The sequence below is a fragment of the Pseudophryne corroboree genome, chromosome 6, assembly GCF_028390025.1.
Source record: "Pseudophryne corroboree isolate aPseCor3 chromosome 6, aPseCor3.hap2, whole genome shotgun sequence".
NCBI classification, from domain to species: domain Eukaryota; kingdom Metazoa; phylum Chordata; class Amphibia; order Anura; family Myobatrachidae; genus Pseudophryne; species Pseudophryne corroboree.
The window spans coordinates 26,001,263-26,020,602 of record NC_086449.1 but is presented as its reverse complement, the minus strand read 5'-3'; the positions used below and the strand labels follow the sequence as shown (position 1 = coordinate 26,020,602).

The 19,340-nt window shown below is 48.4% G+C and overlaps 1 protein-coding gene across 1 annotated transcript in view; it reads right to left on the bottom strand.

The window, feature by feature from the left end:
* Positions 1-17,462, bottom strand: part of LOC134934775 (very-long-chain 3-oxoacyl-CoA reductase-B-like) — a 47,922-nt gene extending 30,460 nt beyond the window's left edge. Inside the window, exon 1 of the mRNA XM_063930134.1 lies at positions 17,076-17,462. Within this exon, the coding sequence (XP_063786204.1) occupies positions 17,076-17,235 (160 nt within the window). The 5' untranslated portion in view covers positions 17,236-17,462. The remainder of the gene's footprint in view (positions 1-17,075) is intronic.
* Positions 17,463-19,340: the final 1,878 nt, after the last annotated feature.

Sequence of the window (19,340 nt, the reverse complement as noted above, 5' to 3'; positions counted from 1 at the left end):
AACAGGGAATAAAGGTACAAGGACACATAATTAGGAGAAGCGCAGGAGGGAATGATAGATTTAGGAATACAAATGTAGCGTTACAGAAATAAAGAGGGCGGTGGATGCAGGTAAGTCTCTATGAGGCAGGATCGTGGCTTTGGGATGAAAAAGGAAATAAAATAGATAAATGGGATATTGATAAATTTGAAAGAATGTTGTTTGGTTTAAGGTAAATTGGAAAATCTGTTGACTCATTGACATTTTATTGTACTAAAACTAGTACTATGCTTAAGGATAGTCATTTGTGTTTTTTATATCATCTATCAAAGTTCAGGTGACCGGCAAAGAGATCTGCATAGTGTCAGTTGAAGACGACGGGAGGGATCGCAGAGGCAGCAAGGACTGGAGGATAACATGCAGGAGGTAAGTTACCATACTTGTGTAATTGTGTGTGTGGTGGGGTGGGTGGTATTGAAAGCACAGTACAAAACAGAGACTATGGTGGGGGAGAGTGGACAATACAAAACATGCAGATGGTCAGCTCAGTATGGGACATACAGATGGTGTGGGGGCAGGGGCGGTGCTAGAGTGTTCAGTGCCCACCTGCAAATTATACATTTGAGCCATTTGAGCTACTTGGAAAAAAGGGATGTGGTCTAACAAAGAAGGGGTGTGGCCACACAATAGTACTCCCAATTCAATTTACACCACACTATAGCACAATCTTACTCACATTACACCGCACGTAGTGCCCCTGATTCATAGTACACCACATAGTAGTATCCCTTATTCACGGTGCATCACACAGTAGCGCCCCCTACTAATGATAGGCTGCACAGTAGTGCACAGTATACACATAATGCCCAAGGTAGTAATGCCCCTTACAAATAATGCCCACAGTAGTAGTGTTGCTTATACACATTATGCCCACAGTTGTGCTCCTTATATGCATAATGTCAACAGTAGAAATGCCCCGTATACACATGATGCGCTTAGTAGTAGTGCCACTTATACACATAATGCCCATAGTAGTAGTGCCACTTATACGCATAATGCCCACATTAGTAGTGCCACTTATACGCATAATGGGCCTAATTCAGAGTTGATCGCAGCAGCAAATTTGTTAGCAGTTGGGCAAAACCATGTGCACTGCAGGGGGGGGGGGCAAATATAACATGTGCAGAGAGAGTTAGATTTGGGTGTGGTGTGTTCAAACTGAAATCTAAATTGCAGTGTAAAAATAAAGCAGCCAGTATTTATCCTGCACAGAAACAAAATAACCCACCCAAATCTAACTCTCTCTGCACATGTTACATCTGCCACACCTGCAGTGCACATGGTTTTGCCCAACTGCTAACAAATTTGCTGTTGCGATCAACTCTGAATTACCCCCAATGTACAGTGTTTGACTGTGGCTGTATCTGCATACGAAATGCTACACACAGAATATAGGCATGCCGCATATCATTTTAATAAGCAGAAGCTGCTGGTGCCCCTAGGCATACCAAATGCCCTAGGCATTTGCCTAGTTCGCCTATGCCTAGGGCCGGCTCTGCCCATAGCAACCAACCAGGTTATAGCTATTATTTTATAGAATATATTTGATAAATGATAGCTAGAAGCTCAGTGGTTGCTTTGGGCAACAAACTCTTTAGAAGGTTTGCTACATCTCTCCCTCGTCAGCTAATCACATGTCGGGTAATTATGGTAGTGCCCAAATCTAAGGTTTTCTCTCGCACCTCCATGTTGTAATGCCGGTAGGACAAGATGTGCCGTTGGAGCTCCTGAACTGGCACGGCCCTGTCTGGCTCAGATTAGGCCAAAGATAAAAGAAAAAAGTAATGTTACAGAACAATGTTATTAGCTAATGGGGGAGGTATTAGTTACGCCTATAGGGCCTGATTCTGAGATGATCTGCGGTGCGCACACGTGCAGATCTAGTCCCGTGACATCCTGAGTAACTTCAGGGTTACTAGATGTCCTATGTGCACGCAGATGATCCCGTGCTGCCCCTTCAGATGCAGCAGCGCAGCACAGAATCTGGGCTACTTCTTTACTTAATACACCTCATGTAGCTTTTGCATAATTCTGCACAACTGCAGAGGTGCCATTAGTGTCCCCCTCTAAATCAGCCCCATAATTATATAGAGGCAGGGACGTACAGATGGGTCCTCCGTTCTCTTGGCTGACTGAGGTGTTAGTCGCGATCGGGCATACGCACCGTGCCTGGGCGCAAGGAGGCGCGCCTAGTCGAAGGGAGGCGCACAGAGCGTTTGGCGTTACCTTTGAGTGTAATACCTAAGATCATCCACCAGATGTTGCTTTTTAAAATCACCAATGCGCATGCGTGTGGTCTCCATTAAAATACAATACTGAACTACAGCGTAAGAACTACTTTACTGGTGCGTCTCATTACACTACATTATGCTACAGTATGTCATACAGTATATAATAGTATATACAGTACAGATGCAAATAGTACAGCATATACAGATGCAAACGAACATGTTACAGATACAGTATGGTCTATTGATGTTAGGGATATGTGAGCGTCCAAATCCCGTAGTATTAAGTATAATGGGGAGAGATAAAAGCTCCTCCCTAAGTTCCTGGATGCCAAATCACTGTGTGAATAGTTTATACAGTCGCAAATGAACGTTTTAAAACACTTGTGTATGCAGACGCAACTAATGTGTGTAAGGAATAATGTAGCTCATTGACTTTACAGTATGTACAGTGCACTAAATGAGCGTCCGAGTCCCCTAACAGCATAAACGAACACCAATGGGAAGGAATCGCTGCTTGCATTACTTTTACACATGAACTTGTGTGTCTTCCATGCAGCGACGTAGGCTAGCGGTGAAGGCTCCCACCTCCCATACTGAGGGTCCTGGGTTCGATTCCCAAAGTGCCAATCTATATTTTTTCCCCCCCTGACATTCGCATTATTAATTTTCTTTTTTCTGTGTAATCCATTGTAAAACATTCAATGGCAAGGTGCACACAGGTTTCACATAAATCAGGGTTTTCAGTGAACAGCTAATTAGCATGAACAGCTAAATAGTACCCTAATAGAACATACTGTACAGAGATACTAAGTACGGTGATTTGGCATCCAGGAACTTAGGGAGGAGCTTTGATCTCTCTCTATTATACATAGAAAGATTAAACTTGCCACTGTACGTTACAAGCTGTTCGTGCTAATTAGTACACTAGTAGAACATACTGTACAGAGATACTAAGGACGGTGATTTGGCATCCAGGAACTTAGGGAGGAGCTTTGATTTCTCTCCATTATACAAAGAAAGATTAAACTTGCCACTGTACGTTACAAGCTGTTCGTGCTAATTAGTACACTAGTACAACATACTGTACAGCGATACTAAGTACAGTGATTTGGCATCCAGGAACTTAGGGAGCCTGGAGGAGCTTTTATCTCTCTCCATTGTAATCTTTCTAAGTATAACGGAGAGAGATAAAAGCTCCTCCTAAGTTCCTGGATGCCAAATCACCGTACTTAGTATCTCTGTGGGAGCCTTCACCGCTAGCCTACGTTGCTGCATGGAAGATACACAAGTTCATGTGTAAAAGTAATGCAAGCAGCGATTCCTTCCCATTGGTGTTCGTTTATGCTGTTAGGGGACTCAGATGTTCATTTAGTGCACTGTACATACTGTAAAGTCAATGAGCTACATTATTCCTTTCACACATTAGTTGCGTCTACATACACAAGTGTTCACACATTAGTTGTGTCTGCATACACAAGTGTTTTAACACGTTCGTTTGCGTCTGAATAAACTATTTTTCTCTCTCTCTCTGTCTGACCATTGGTCACCATCTGTGTGTACACTATGCAGTACAGGACTGTATATTAACATTACAGTCGTCACTGACCATTTGCCAGAGCTTGTACTGTAGATCAATCCGCCGCTATTCAAACTAAAGTACTGGATTAGTGGAGCATTAGCCACCCAGTGGTGGAGATGTGTATTGCATGCTCAGTATCTAGTCGCGCCTCAACGCGCCTGTCCGTGATTAAACTCAGCAACCTAAGCTATTGCCTAGGCATGACTAAACCTCTGTCTAGGTGCAGAAACAGTCAAGATAACAGAGGACCCATATGTAACTAGAACTTTGTGGGTCCCATAGCAACATTTTTATGGGGCCCCCCAACCCAGCAGTGACAGAGAGCATGGCAGCCGGGACACAGAGATAGATAGAGTGCCGGCAAAGACATAGGGACAGAGATAGGCAGCAAGGACTTAGGGACAGAAAAAGGCAGCAGGGGCATGGAAACAGAGAGAGGCGGCAGGGACTTAGGGAGATGCAGTTGGGACAAAGAGAGAGGCAGCAGGGATGTAGGATCAGATAAAGGCAGCAGGAACATAGAGACAGAGAGAGTGGCAGCAGGGACACAAAGACATAGGGACAGAGATAGGCAGCAGGGATGTAGAGACAGAGAGAGGCAGCAAGGACATAGGGACAGAAAGAGGCAGCAGGGGCATAGAAACAGAGAGAGGCAGCAGCGATGTAGGGACAGATAGAGAGACAGCAGGGGCATAGAAACAGAGAGAGAGGCATCAGGGATGTAGGGAAAGTGTGAGAGAGAGGCAGCAGGGATGTAGGGACAGAGAAAGAGGCTGCAGGTATGTAGGGAGAGAGAGGCAACAGGGATGTAGGGACAGATACTGTAGACAGGCAGCAGAGATGTAGGGGCAGATACTGTAGAGAGGCAGCAGGGATGTAGGGACAGAGACAGACAGCAGAGATGTAGGGACAGATAGAGGCAGCAGGGGCATAGAAACAGAGAGAGGCAGCAGCGATGTAGGGACAGATAGAGAGACAGCAGGGGCATAGAAACAGAGAGAGAGGCATCAGGGATGTAGGGAAAGTGTGAGAGAGAGGCAGCAGGGATGTAGGGACAGAGAAAGAAGCAGCAGGGATGTAGGGAGAGAGAGGCAGCAGGGATGTAGGGACAGATACTGTAGAGAGGCCGCAGAGATGTAGAGGCAGATACTGTAGAGAGGCAGCAGGGATGTAGGGACAGAGACAGACAGCAGAGATGTAGGGACAGATAGAGAGGCAGCAGGAACATAGGGACAGAGAGAGAGAGAGAGAGAGGCAGCAAGGACGCAGGGACAGAGAAAGAAGCAGCAGGGACACAGGGAGAGAGAGGCAGCAGGTACGTAGGGACAGATACTGTAGAGAGGCAGCAGGGATGTAGGGACAGAGACAGACAGCAGAGACGTAGAGACAGATAGAGAGAGGCAGCAGGGACGTAGGGACAGAGAGAGAGGCAGCAGGGATGTAGGGACAGAGAGAGAGGCAGCAGGGATGTAGGGACAGAGAGAGAGAGGCAGCAGAGACGTAGGGACACAGAGAGAGGCAACAGGGATGTAGGGATAGAGAGAGGCAGCAGGGACATAGGGACAGATACTATAGAGAGGCAACAGGGATGTAGGGACAGACAGGCAGCAGAGACATAGGGACAGATAGAGAGAGAGGCAGCAGGGATGAATGGACAGAGAGAGAGAGGCAGCAGGGATGTAGGTACAGAGAGAGGCAGCAGGGATGTAGGGGCAGATACTGTAGAGAGGCAGCAGGGATGTAGGGACAGAAACAGACAGCAGAGACGTAGGGACACAGAGAGAGGCAGCAGGGATGTAGGGATAGAGAGAGAGAGGCAGCAGGGATGTAGGGACAGAGACAGAAAGCAGAGACGTAGAGACAGATAGAGAGAGAGGCAGCAGGGACTTAGGGACAGGAAGAGAGGCAGCAGGGACGTAGGGAGAGAGAGGCAGCAGGGATGTAGGGGCAGATTCTGTAGAGAGGCAGCAGGGATGTAAGGACAGAGACAGACAGCAGAGACGTAGGGACAGAGAGAGGCAGCAGGGATGTAGGGATAGAGAGAGAGGCAGCAGGGATGTAGGGACAGATACTATAGAGAGGCAGCAGGGATGTAGGAACAGAGACAGAAAGCAGAGACGTAGAGACAGATAGAGAGAGAAAGGCAGCAGGGACTTAGGGACAGGGAGAGAGGCAGCAGGGACGAAGGGAGAGAGAGGCAGCAGGGATGTAGGGGCATATTCTGTAGAGAGGCAGCAGGGATGTAAGGACAGAGACAGACAGCAGAGACGTAGGGACACAGAGAGAGGTAGCAGGGATGTAGGGATAGAGAGAGAGAGGCAGCAGGGATGTAGGGACAGATACTATAGAGAGGCAGCAGGGATGTAGGGTCAGAGACAGAAAGCAGAGACGTAGAGACAGATAGAGAGAGAGGCAGCAGGGACTTAGGGACAGGGAGAGAGGCAGCAGGGACGTAGGGAGAGAGAGGCAGCAGGAATGTAGGGGCAGATTCTGTAGAGAGGCAGCAGGGATGTAAGGACAGAGACAGATAGCAGAGATGTAGGGACAGAGAGAGGCAGCAGGGATGTAGGGACAGAGAGAGAAAGGCAGCAGGGACGTAGGGACAGAGAGAGAGGCAGCAGGGACATATGGAGAGAGAGGCAGCAAAGATGTAGGGGTAGATACTGTAGAGAGGCAGCAGGGATGTAGGGACAGAGACAGACAGCAGAGATGTAGGGACAGAGGGGGTCATTCCGAGTTGATCGCTAGCTGCCGTTTTTCGCAGCGTAGCGATCTGGCTAAAAATCAGCTGTTCTGCGCATGCATATGGGCCGCAGTGCGCACGCGCCAAGTACTTTCACACAAAACTATGCAGTTTCACACAAGGTCGAGCGACGCTTTTCAGTCGCTCTGCTGATCGGTGAGTGATTGACATGAATGGGGCGTTTCTGGGAGGTAACTGACCGTTTTCCGGGAGTGTGCTAAAAAACGCAGGCGTGTCTGATGAAAACGCAGGCGTGCCTGGGGAAACGGGGGAGTAGCTGGCCGAACGCAGGGCGTGTATGTGACGTCAAAACAGGAACTGAATATTCTGCAGAGATCGCAAGGTAGGAGTAGGTCTGGAGCTACTCTGAAACTGCATGAAAATATTTTGGAGCAGTTCTGCTAACCTTTCGGTCGCACTTCTGCTAAGCTAAGATACACTCCCAGAGAGTGGCGGCTTAGCGTTTGCACTGCTGCTAAAAGCAGCTAGCGAGCGATCAACTCGAAATGACCCCCAGAAAGAGGCTGAAGGGACGTAGGGTCAGAGAGAGAGGCAGCAGGGATGTAGGGACAAAGAGAGAGGCAGCATGGATGTAGGGAGAGAGAGGCAGCAGAGACGTAGGGACAGAGAGAGAGGCATCAGGGACAAAGAAAGAGGCAGCAGGGACATAGGGACATTAAAAGAAAAAAACAGAAAAAATGAATAAATGAACAATGTCAGCAATTCTGGGCGTTTTCAGGGAGTGTGTGAAAAAACGCAGGCGTGCCAGGAAAAAACGCAGGCTTGGCTGGCCGAACGCAGGGCGTGTTCGTGACGTCAAAACAGGAACTGAACAGTCTGAAGTGATCGCAAGCACTGAGTAGGTCTGAAGCTACTCTAAAACTGCACAACATTTTTTTAAAGACGCTCTGCGATCCTTTCGTTCGCACTTCTGCTAAGCTAAAATACACTCCCAGTGGGAGGCGGTATAGCGTTTGCACGGCTGCTAAAAACAGCTAGCGAGCGATCAACTCGGAATGACCCCCTATATTTGATCCTAGCACCGTCTAAGGAATCACTCACCTTTTATATTTAATTTCTGAAGAGAAAGTATGCCTTTTTGCAGATGACTCAAAGGTATGCAACAGTGTAGACTCACCAGGAGGTTTTTTTTTAGGAGGATGTAGGTAGACTGGTCAAGAATGGGGCAACTACAGTTTAATACCAAGTCATGTACTTGAGTCTCAAAAACAAAAAGGCTAAATAAAGAATTGACAGCACTATAATCACTTCCAAAATGGCTGCACGCATGCGTAGTAGTACGTTTGTCTCCGGACGATGGCGGGTGCCATGTTTCCGGAGACCTGCGCATTCGAAGTAGACTTAGGCACAATGCCGGAGCTTACGGCGCCATGGAGAGGAGTGGGTCCACGCGAAGTCTGCACAGGAGCTACCTCCTCTCTTAAAACACCCCTGTAAATATATATTATATACACAGATTTATGGAACGCGGCAAGAAAATAAGATTTTACTCACCGGTAAATCTATTTCTCGTAGTCCGTAGTGGATGCTGGGACTCCGTAAGGACCATGGGGATTAGCGGCTCTGCAGGAGACTGGGCACAACTAAAGAAAGCTTTAGGACTACCTGGTGTGCACTGGCTCCTCCCACTAAGACCCTCCTCCAGACCTCAGTTAGGATACTGTGCCCGGAAGAGCTAACACAATAAGGAAGGATTTTGAATCCCGGGTAAGACTCATACCAGCCACACCAATCACACCGTACAACTCGTGATACTATACCCAGTTAACAGTATGAAATATAACTGAGCCTCTCAACAGATGGCTCAACAATAACCCTTTAGTTAGGCAATAACTATAAACAAGTATTGCAGACAATCCGCACTTGGGATGGGCGCCCAGCATCCACTTACGGACTACGAGAAATAGATTTACCGGTGAGTAAAATCTTATTTTCTCTGACGTCCTAAGTGGATGCTGGGACTCCGTAAGGACCATGGGGATTATACCAAAGCTCCCAAACGGGCAGGAGAGTGCGGATGACTCTGCAGCACCGAATGAGCAGACTCTAGGTCCTCCTCAGCCAGGGTATCAAACTTGTAGACTCTTACAAAAATGTTTTAACCCGACCAAGTAACAGCTCGGCAAAGTTGTAAAGCCGAGACCCCTCGGGCAGCCGCCCAAGAAGAGCCCACTTTCCTCGTGGAATGGGCTTTTACAGATTTAGGGTGCGGCAGTCCAGCCGCAGCATGTGCAAGTTGAATCGTGCTACAGATCCAGCGAGCAATCGTCTGCTTAGAAGTAGGAGCACCCAGCTTGTTGGGTGCATACAGGAGAAATAGCGAGTCAGTTTTCCTGACTCCAGCTGTCCTGGAAACATATACTTTTCAGGGCCCTGACTACGTCCAGTAACTTGGAATCCTCCAAGTTCCAAGTAGCCGCAGGCACCACAATAGGTTGGTTCCCATGAAAAACTGATACCACCTTAGGAAGGAATTGGGAACGAGTCCTCAATTCCGCCTTATCCATATAAAATACAGATAAGGGCTTTTGTATGACAAAGCCACCAATTCTGATACACGCCTGGCCGACGCCAAGGCCCACAGAATGACCACTTTCCACGTGAGGTATTATAGCTCCACGGATTTAAGTGGCTCAACCCAATGCAACTTCAGGAAATCCAACACCACGTTGAGATCCCACGGTGCCACTGGAGGCACAAACGGGGGCTGACTATGCAGCACTCCCTTAACAAAAGTCTGAACTTCAGGCAGTGAAGCCAGTTCAATTTTGGAAGAAAATCGATAGAGCCGAAATCTGGACCTTAATGGAACCCATTTTTAGGCCCATAGTCACCTCTGACTGTAGGAAGTGCAGAAATCGACCTAGCTGAAATTCCTCCTTTGGGGCCTTCCTGGCCTCACAGTACGCAACATATTTCCGCAATATGCGGTGATAATGGTTTGCGCTCACTTCTTTCCTAGCTTTAAATAGCGTAGGGATAACTTCCTCCGGAATTCCCTTTTCCTTCAGGATCCGGCGTTCAACCGCCATGCCGTCAAACGCAGCCGCAGTACGTCTTGGAACAGACAGGCCCCCTGCTGCAGAAGGTCCTGTCTGAGCGGCAGAGGCCATGGGTCCTCTGAGATCATTTCTTGGAGTTCTGGTTACCAAGCTCTTCTTGGCCAACCCGGAACAATGAGTATAGTTCTTACTCCTCTCCTTCTTATTATTCTCATTACCCTGGGTAAGAGAGGCAGAGAAGGGAACACATACACCGACTGGTACACCCACGGTGTTACCAGAGCGTCCACAGCTATCGCCTGAGGGTCCTTGACCTGGCGCAATATCTTTGTAACTTTTAGTTGAGGCGGGACGCCATCATGTCCACCTGTGGCCTTTCCCAACGGTGTACAATCATTTGGAAGACTTCTGGATGAAGTCCCCACTCTCCCGGGTGGAGGTCGTGTCTTCTGAGAAAGTCTGCTTCCCAGTTGTCCACTCCGGGAATGAACACTGCTGACAGTGCTAACACATGATTTTCCGCCCATCGGAGAATCCTTGTGGCTTCTGCCATCGCCATCCTGCTTCTTGTGCCGCCCTGTCGGTTTACATGAGCGACCGCCGTGATGTTGTCTGACTGGATCAGCACCGGCCGGTGTTGAAGCAGGGGTCTAGCCTGACTTAGGGCATTGTAAATGGCCCTTAGTACCAGAATATTTATGTGTAGGGAAGTCTCCTGACTTTTCCATAGCCGTGGAAGTTTCTTCCCTGTGTGACTGCCCCCCAGCCTCGAAGGCTGGCATCCGTGGTCACCAGGACCCAGTCCTGTATGCCGAATCTGCGGCCCCCTAGAAGATGAGCACTCTGCAGCCACCACAAAAGCGACACCCTGGCCCTTGGAGACAGGGTTATCCGCCGATGCATCTGAAGATGCGACCCGGACCACTTGTCCAACAGATCCCACTGGAAAATCCTTGCATGGGACTTGGCGAATGGAATTTCTTCGTAAGAAGCTACCATCTTTCTCAGGGCTCGCGTGCATTGATGCACCGACACCTGTATACGTATTAGTAGGTCTCTGTCTAGAGACGACAACTCCTTGGACTTCTCCTCCGGGAGAAACCCTTTTTATCCTGTTCTGTGTCCAGAACCATACCCAGGAACAGTAGACGCGTCGTAGGAACCAGCTGCGACTTTGGAATATTCAGAATCCAGCCGTGCTGTTGTAGCACTTCCCGAGATAGTGCTACTCCGACGAACAACTGCTCCCTGGACCTCGCCTTTATAAGGAGATCGTCCAAGTACGGGATAATTATTTCGGCCATTACCTTGGTAAATACCTCGGTGCCGGGGACAGACCAACGGCAACGTTTGGAATTGGTAATGACAATCCTGTACCACAATTTTGAGGTACTCCTGGTGAAGAGGGTAAATAGGGACATGCAGGTAAGCATCCTTGATGTCCAGTGATACCATGAAAGTTTCCAGGCTTGCAATAATCGCCCTGAGCGATTCCATTTTGAACTTGAACCTTCGTATATAAGTGTTCAAGGCTTTCAATTTTAGAATGGGTCTCACCGAACCATCTGGTTTCGGTACCACAACATTTTGGAATAGTAACCTCGGCCTTGTTGAAGGAGGGGTACCTTGATTTCACCTGCAGGAAGTACAGCTTGTGAATTGCCGCCAGTACTACCTTTCTCCGAGGGCAGCAGGCAAGGCTGATGTGAGGTAACGGCGAGGGGGAGTCGCCTCGAACTCCAGCCTGTATCCCTGTGATACTATTTGCAGAACCTAGGGATCCACCTGTGGGCAAGCCCACTGGTCCCTGAAGTTCCCGAGACGCGCCCCTACCGCACCTGTCTCCACCTGTGGAGCCCCAGCGTCATGCGGTGGACTCAGAGGAAGCGGGGGAAGATTTTTGATCCTGGGAACTGGCTGCTGGTGCAGCTTTTTCCTTCTTCCCTTGTCTCTGTGCAGAAAGGAAGCGCCTTTGACCCGCTTGCTTTTCTGAAGCCGAAAGGACTGTACCTGAAAATACGGTGCTTTCTTAGGCTGTGAGGAAACCTGAGGTAAAAAAATTTCTTCCCAGCTCTTGCTGTGGATACGAGGTCCCAGAGACCATCCCCAAACAATTCCTCACCCTTATAAGGCAGAATCTCCATGTGCCTTTTACAGGCAGCATCACCTGTCCACTGCCGGGTTTCTAATACCCTCCTGGCACAATGGACATTGCATGAATTCTGGATGCCAGCCGGCAAATATCCCTCTGTGCATCCTTTATATATAAGACGACGTCTTTAATATGCTCTATGTTAGCAAAATATTATCCCTGTCTTAGAGTATTAATATTATCTGACAGGGTATCAGACCACGCTGCAGCAGCACTATTTATGCTGAGGCAATTTTAGGTCTCAGTATATAACCTGAGTGTGTATATACAGACTTCAGGATAGCCTCCTGCTTTTTATCAGCAGGCTCCTTCAAGGTGGCCGTATCCTAAGACGGCAGTGCCACCTTTTTTGACAAACGTGTGAGCGCCTTATCCACCCTAAGGATATCTCCCAACGTGACCTATCCTCTGGCGGGAAAGGGTACGCCATCAGTAACTTTTTAGAAATTACCAGTTTCTTATCGGGGGAACCCACGCTTCTTTACACACTTCATTCATTCATCTGATGGGGGAACAAAACACTGGCTGCTTTTTCTCCCCAAAAATAAAACCCCTTTTATGTGGTACTTGGGTTCATGTCAGAAATGCGTAACACATTTTTCACTGCCGAGATCATGTAACGGATGTTCCTAGTGGATTGTGTATATGTCTCAACCTCGTCGACACTGGAGTCAGACTCCGTGTCGACATCTGTGTCTGCCATCTGAGGTAACGGGCGTTTTTTGAGCCCCTGATGGCCTTTGAGACGCCTGGGCAGGCGCGGGCTGAGAAGCCGGCTGTCCCACAGCTGCTACGTCATCCAGCCTTTTATGTAAGGAGTTGACATTGTCGGTTAATACCTTCTGGTGTCGGCCCCACAGGGGGCCATCCCATTTATCGGCCTCCGCCTCCACGTAACCTTCCTCATCCAACATGTCGACACAGCCGTACCGACACACCACACACACACACACACACACACACACACGGAATGCTCTGACTGAGGACAGGACCCCACAAAGACAGAGAGAGAGTATGGCAGCACACACCAGAGCGCTATATAATGCAGGGATTAACACTATAACTGAGTGATTTTTCCCCCAGTAGCTGCTTGTATACATATATTGCGCCTAAATTTAGTGCCCCCCCTCTCTTTTTAACCCTTTGAGCCTGAAAACTACAGGGGAGAGCCTGGGGAGCTGTCTTCCAGCTGCACTGTGAAGAAAAAATGGCGCCAGTGTGCTGAGGGAGAAGCCCCGCCCCTTTTTCGGCGGACTTTTCTCCCGCTTTTTTATGGATTCTGGCAGGGGTAATTTATCACATATATAGCCCTGGGACTATATATTGTGATGATTTGCCAGCCAAGGTGTCTTATATTGCCCTCAGGGCGCCCCCCCCCCAGCGCCCTGCACCCATCAGTGACCGGAGTGTGAGGTGTACATGAGGAGCAATGGCGCACAGCTGCAGTGCTGTGCGCTACCTTGGTGAAGACCGAAGTCTTCTGCCGCCGATTTTCCGGACTCTTCATGCTTCTGGCTCTGTAAGGGGGGCGGCGGCGCGGCTCCGGGAACGAACACCAAGGTCGGGTCCTGCGGTCGATCCCTCTGGAGCTAATGGTGTCCAGTAGCCTAAGAAGCCCAAACTACCACCTGTTAGGTAGGTTCGCTTCTTCTCCCCTTAGTCCCTCTGTTGCCAGCAGATCTCACTGTAAAATAAAAAACCTAAATATACTTTCTTTCTAGGAGCTCAGGAGAGCCCCTAGTGTGCATCCAGCTCAGCCGGGCACAAGAATCTAACTGAGGTCTGGAGGAGGGTCTTAGTGGGAGGAGCCAGTGCACACCAGGTAGTCCTAAAGCTTTCTTTAGTTGTGCCCAGTCTCCTGCGGAGCCGCTAATCCCCATGGTCCTTACGGAGTCCCAGCATCCACTTAGGACGTCAGAGAAAATGGATTTGGACACAAATCCTCTTTATACCACATTAATGCACTTAACCTGAGAGCTCGCCGCCATTCAGCCACAATACCCCTTATTACATAATACATTTCTATATACTGCCACACCCGGGACTCCAACCCACAACCTGCTGCATCCCAGCCAAACACCCCATCCACCGAACCACTTGATCCCACATAAAAACTATGAGATTTCTAACTATATGAAGCTACTGTACCTATACCCTGTAAAAAAAATAACCAGCACCATAATTGAGCAGATCTATGTAGTGTACAGCCACACATCCAATCCCTTGCAGCCACACACTACATAGATCTGCTCTGCCGTAACGCTGATCACCCCTTCACAAAGTACAAGGGAAGCTTCAAATAGTTAGAACTCTCCAGCTTGGAATTCTCTAGCTTTCTATGCAAGGGCAGGTAGCTCAATGTATAGAGTGTATGACTGCAATGCCGCAGGCAACATCATCCCCAAATGTAATAAAGGACAGTACGACTGATCAACAAAGAGCTCTCAAATCTAGTCCATGAATGCTGTATAGCAGACATGTCAAACTCAGAATCCCAACTGGGACGAATGATCAAGGTCCAAGTCTTGTGTGGGCCATAAGAAAGAGAATTCTATCTATCTATCTATCTATCTATCTATCTATCTATCTATCTATCTATCTATCTATCTATCTATCTCAAGCATTTTGGATAATGGATTATTCCATATTTTGGTATATTTTAATTTTTTGCCCCCACTATAATGCCAGATACAAGTAATGCCCCCCAGTATAGTGCCCCTGCCATCCTCAACCAATCACCTGCCACTCTCACCCATTCACCTTCCCCCTCACCCAATCACCTGCCCCCTGCCACTATCACCCAATCACCTGCCCCCTGCCACTATCACCCATTCACCTGCCTCCTGCTATCAGCAAATCAGGTCAGCGTTCTGGCTCAATTCCCTGCCAACGGGCCACATAAGGATCCCTGGCCATGGACCACAAATGGATGTGGTAGGGGCCACATGCAGCCCGCGGTTACGCGAGTTTAACACCCCTGCTGTGTAGGCATTAGTGACAGAAGGGGTCAGGGTAGGAGATATGGGCGGTCAGGAGATGCTGGGCTTCAAAAAGGGGGAAAGCTGCATGTGAAATTAATTAAAACAGGTAATTGACAAGTGCCGACAACAGCGCCCCCTACCCTGCAGCGCTATGTGCGGTGCCCCCTCCGCACACACCTAGAAACTGCCCTGGTTACTCAGATGACCAATGCGTCTTCCGACCCAGCAGCAGGCCCCAAAAAGCGTACAGTGGCCTGCTGTGACGTTCTACTACAGACGCCTGCTGTGACGTTCACATATTTCAGCACAGCAACTGCGTACAGAGGCGCGAGGCTCTAACCCTCTTGTAAAAGCTTCACCCCCCTTTTTGGCAGTACACATGCCTCCGGTACACACAATGTCTCGCTTCTGAAGGCTTCTATATTGGGAGGTATGGATGGGCACGCTCTATAGTATATGAATAAAAGTGCCTGGTACTTGTGTAATGTTCATCAGGTATCACTGGAATTGTTTCTCCTCATTAGTCCATATAAATAAAAAATGTAATAAAATAGAGTAATAATGATAAGCCAACCAAATGACCAAGCCTTCAGATGTAAGCATACGGGTCACTTTGTAAGGTATATACGCCACAGGGAGCCTTCCAGCGACACACATATAATCTGCGTACCAGAAATATTCCTGTTTATGAGCTCATCAATAAAAATGGTCACTGGTCTCCTTCAAAACGCCAAATGTGGGGAAAGGCTAATGGTGTGGTCGCAAAGCGGCTATTGTACGCACTTTGGTTGATGTTTTCTTATTGCGCACGTGCAGCAAGTGGATTGAGATTGTGGTTGCACTGAGGAAATAGTCGCAGAGTGAGTGACAGGAAGTCAGCGTTTGGGGGTGGGAACGGGGAGTGGTCGGGTAACTGCGGGCGTGTCATGTGTCAAGGCCGTTCAGATGTCGTTTTCTGGGCGTGCATAAATTAGCAGTTGCGATCTCACTTGCTACTGGAGAACCCTCTGCGTAGCGGGAGAGCAGCTCAGCTTGCGCATCTACAGAGGCACTCAGACTCTGCAACATGTTCCGATTTGCAACAATGGTACCGATGTATCAGCAATTATATGCCGCCTCATGGAAATGATGCAATAGCAGTGGGTGTGTCTATGCTCACGTTAACTTCTGCCCATATTAGCATATAATCGCAATGGCATACGACAAAAAATCGCAACGTCAGCAGCAGCAAGAATAACAGCACCTGAATGAGTCTCTTAGTGTAGTATGTTCAGAAAAAAACCTCACGTACAATAACTATACATAATTATATTGTCATATAAAACAAAAGTTTATCTCATGGGAAACAGAGGAGGATAACTCCCATATAGAACTACCACAAAGCGTTTCGTCCTTTAACACCTTTTTCTGGGCTTCATCAGGGGGAATGTTACATGACTTCATTTTTCTCGCTAACATACTTTACAATACTAGAATCAAACTTCTAGGGAGCAGTTGTTTATTGCAGAAATTTGGTGCCTGGTAAATGGGGCATTAACGCAGTTCATATGGTACTACTGCCGCCAGGGTCGGACTGGTCTACGGGGGTACCAGGGAAACCACCGGTAGGCCCCACTGGCTGAGGGCCCACTCCTTCCTCTAGGGATCAGGTTCCAGACTGTGCACTTGTATTATACATGGTAGATAAGTTGCATTACACTGCACTAGACTAAGGTGTATTTCAAGCCTCTGTGGAGGCTGGCCACACCCCCTTTGTAGGCTGGCCACACCCTTAAGTATGGGCCCCTATCACTGCATTCCCCCGGTGGGCCCTTCATGCCCCAGTCCGACACTGACTGCCGCCACCGTTTCTCTCCAATATCTGCTGCGGTAGCCGTAGCCCCCCATCTCAAACAGCCCTGATGCTTCTCCAAAAAGAGCAGAGGATTGTCCAAAATTTTTAGCTTTGTAAGTAGGTCCCTAATATAGTAGATACAGATTTGATTACACATGCTGACAGAAGCATAATATATGCCCGACTGATGCAAAACACCATAAGCAGCGCCAGCGTACTATTCACAAACAGCCAATCACAGGAGCCACGCTAGTGGCAGCAATCTATCTGTGACTGCCCCTGACCACCTGCAGCGTTGGCCTTGGCAGACATACAGTATAAATGTGTCTTTGTGTCCCACCATCACACTGTACTATGCCTACATTAGACAGAGGAATACTACAGTGGGTGCAAGTACCGCATAACACAACTCTATATGGACACATGTGTCTGCTTCAGCCCCTCTATGCATAGCACCTGTGGGATATACAGCATTGTGTAGAGAGCCACTTACCCGCCCAGCCTCCGTACTTCCTAAGGTCAGTCCTCCACCACCGGGAGAGAATATGGGTCCTAAAACCCTTCAGCAGCCTCCATGACTGTTTGAGGACCAGGTAGGACAGAGCCAGCACCCCCAAGAGATGGATCCCGTGAGACAGCAGACAGTCCGCCATGTGATATCTCCCCCAGGTGCTGCCCTTGTAGAATGACTGCAGTGACAGACACTCACCAACATCTAAAAACCAAACATGGGACGCACTCACCCTCCCTCACTGACACCCCACCCAGAGCCGCCCACTCCACACAACAGCCAGGTACCGGACAGGTAGCACTCACCTGGGATCAGCCCACCTGTCCCTGCTGCCAGCAGCTGGCACAATGCCGTCTACCTGTTCTGCACCATATATAGCAGTGTGTGACTGAGATACTTAATAAAGCATGGATATCCTTACATAGCAATGCACAACTGTCTCCCTATACTCTGTGCAGTGAGGCAGAGATGGGTACACCTGGGCTTCAGGTAGGGGCATGTTCCTGGCACCCTCACACTGATCAGGCTGATACCAGGAGGTACATCTCCTTCCAGGAATTCAAAACATGTAATGTATATGCTTTTATTCTGAACCTGTTGGTGTCCCAGCACCTGAGGGCGGCAGCATTTAATAATGTGGTAAGAGAGGAGATTCTGGGCGTGCGTTCTTTATTTCAGTAAAAGTGTATTGAATCCTCTGTGTGATTTGTTTTTGTTATCGTCACCTATCTCTGACTAATGAACGTTGACACTCTGGACTATGGTCAGAGCAGAGACGGGCGGTGAGGTCAATGGCTGGGGAGGAATTGGCTGGTAACAGAGACAGATTTACACACAAACACACCATAGAATAAATAATCATATTTTATAAAAAAAGGATTTTACAATAATATAATGATGATATTTATAAGTTATAATAATTTTTATAGACTAAACTGGCGTATACTGGAATATGACAGGTGAGACTTTATTTACAAAAAGGCAGTGGCGCACCCAGGGGGGGGGGGGGGGTTCCGAGCACCCAGAAACTAAAGATGAAATTTTTCGGGTTTTGTGTTTTGGTTTTGGGTTCGGTTCCGCGGCCGTGTTTTGGGTTCGACCGCGTTTTGGCAAAACCTCACCGAATTTTTTTTGTCGGATTCGGGTGTGTTTTGGATTCGGGTGTTTTTTTCAAAAAACACTAAAAAACAGCTTAAATCATAGAATTTGGGGGTCATTTTGATCCCAAAGTATTATTAACCTCAAAAACCATAATTTACACTCATTATCAGTCTATTCTGAATACCTCACACCTCACAATATTATTTTTAGTCCTAAAATTTGCACCTAGGTCGCTGGATGACTAAGCTAAGCGACCCTAGTGGCCGACACAAACACCGGGCCCATCTAGGAGTGTCACTGCAGTGTCACGCAGGATGTCCCTTCCAAAAAACCCTCCCCAAACAGCACATGACGCAAAGAAAGAAAGAGGCGCAATGAGGTAGCTGTGTGAGTAAGATAAGCGACCCTAGTGGCCGACACAAACACCGGGCCCATCTAGGAGTGTCACTGCAGTGTCACGCAGGATGTCCCTTCCAAAAAACCCTCCCCAAACAGCACATGACGCAAAGAAAAAAAGAGGCGCAATGAGGTAGCTGTGTGAGTAAGATAAGCGACCCTAGTGGCCGACACAAACACCGGGCCCATCTAGGAGTGTCACTGCAGTGTCACGCAGGATGTCCCTTCCAAAAAACCCTCCCCAAACAGCACATGACGCAAAGAAAAAAAGAGGCGCAATGAGGTAGCTGTGTGAGTAAGATAAGCGACCCTAGTGGCCGACACAAACACCGGGCCCATCTAGGAGTGGCACTGCAGTGTCACGCAGGATGTCCCTTCCAAAAAACCCTCCCCAAACAGCACATGACGCAAAGAAAAAAAGAGGCGCAATGAGGTAGCTGTGTGAGTAAGATAAGCGACCCTAGTGGCCGACACAAACACCGGGCCCATCTAGGAGTGTCACTGCAGTGTCACGCAGGATGTCCCTTCCAAAAAACCCTCCCCAAACAGCACATGACGCAAAGAAAAAAAGAGGCGCAATGAGGTAGCTGTGTGAGTAAGATAAGCGACCCTAGTGGCCGACACAAACACCGGGCCCATCTAGGAGTGGCACTGCAGTGTCACGCAGGATGTCCCTTCCAAAAAACCCTCCCCAAACAGCACATGACGCAAAGAAAAAAAGAGGCGCAATGAGGTAGCTGTGTGAGTAAG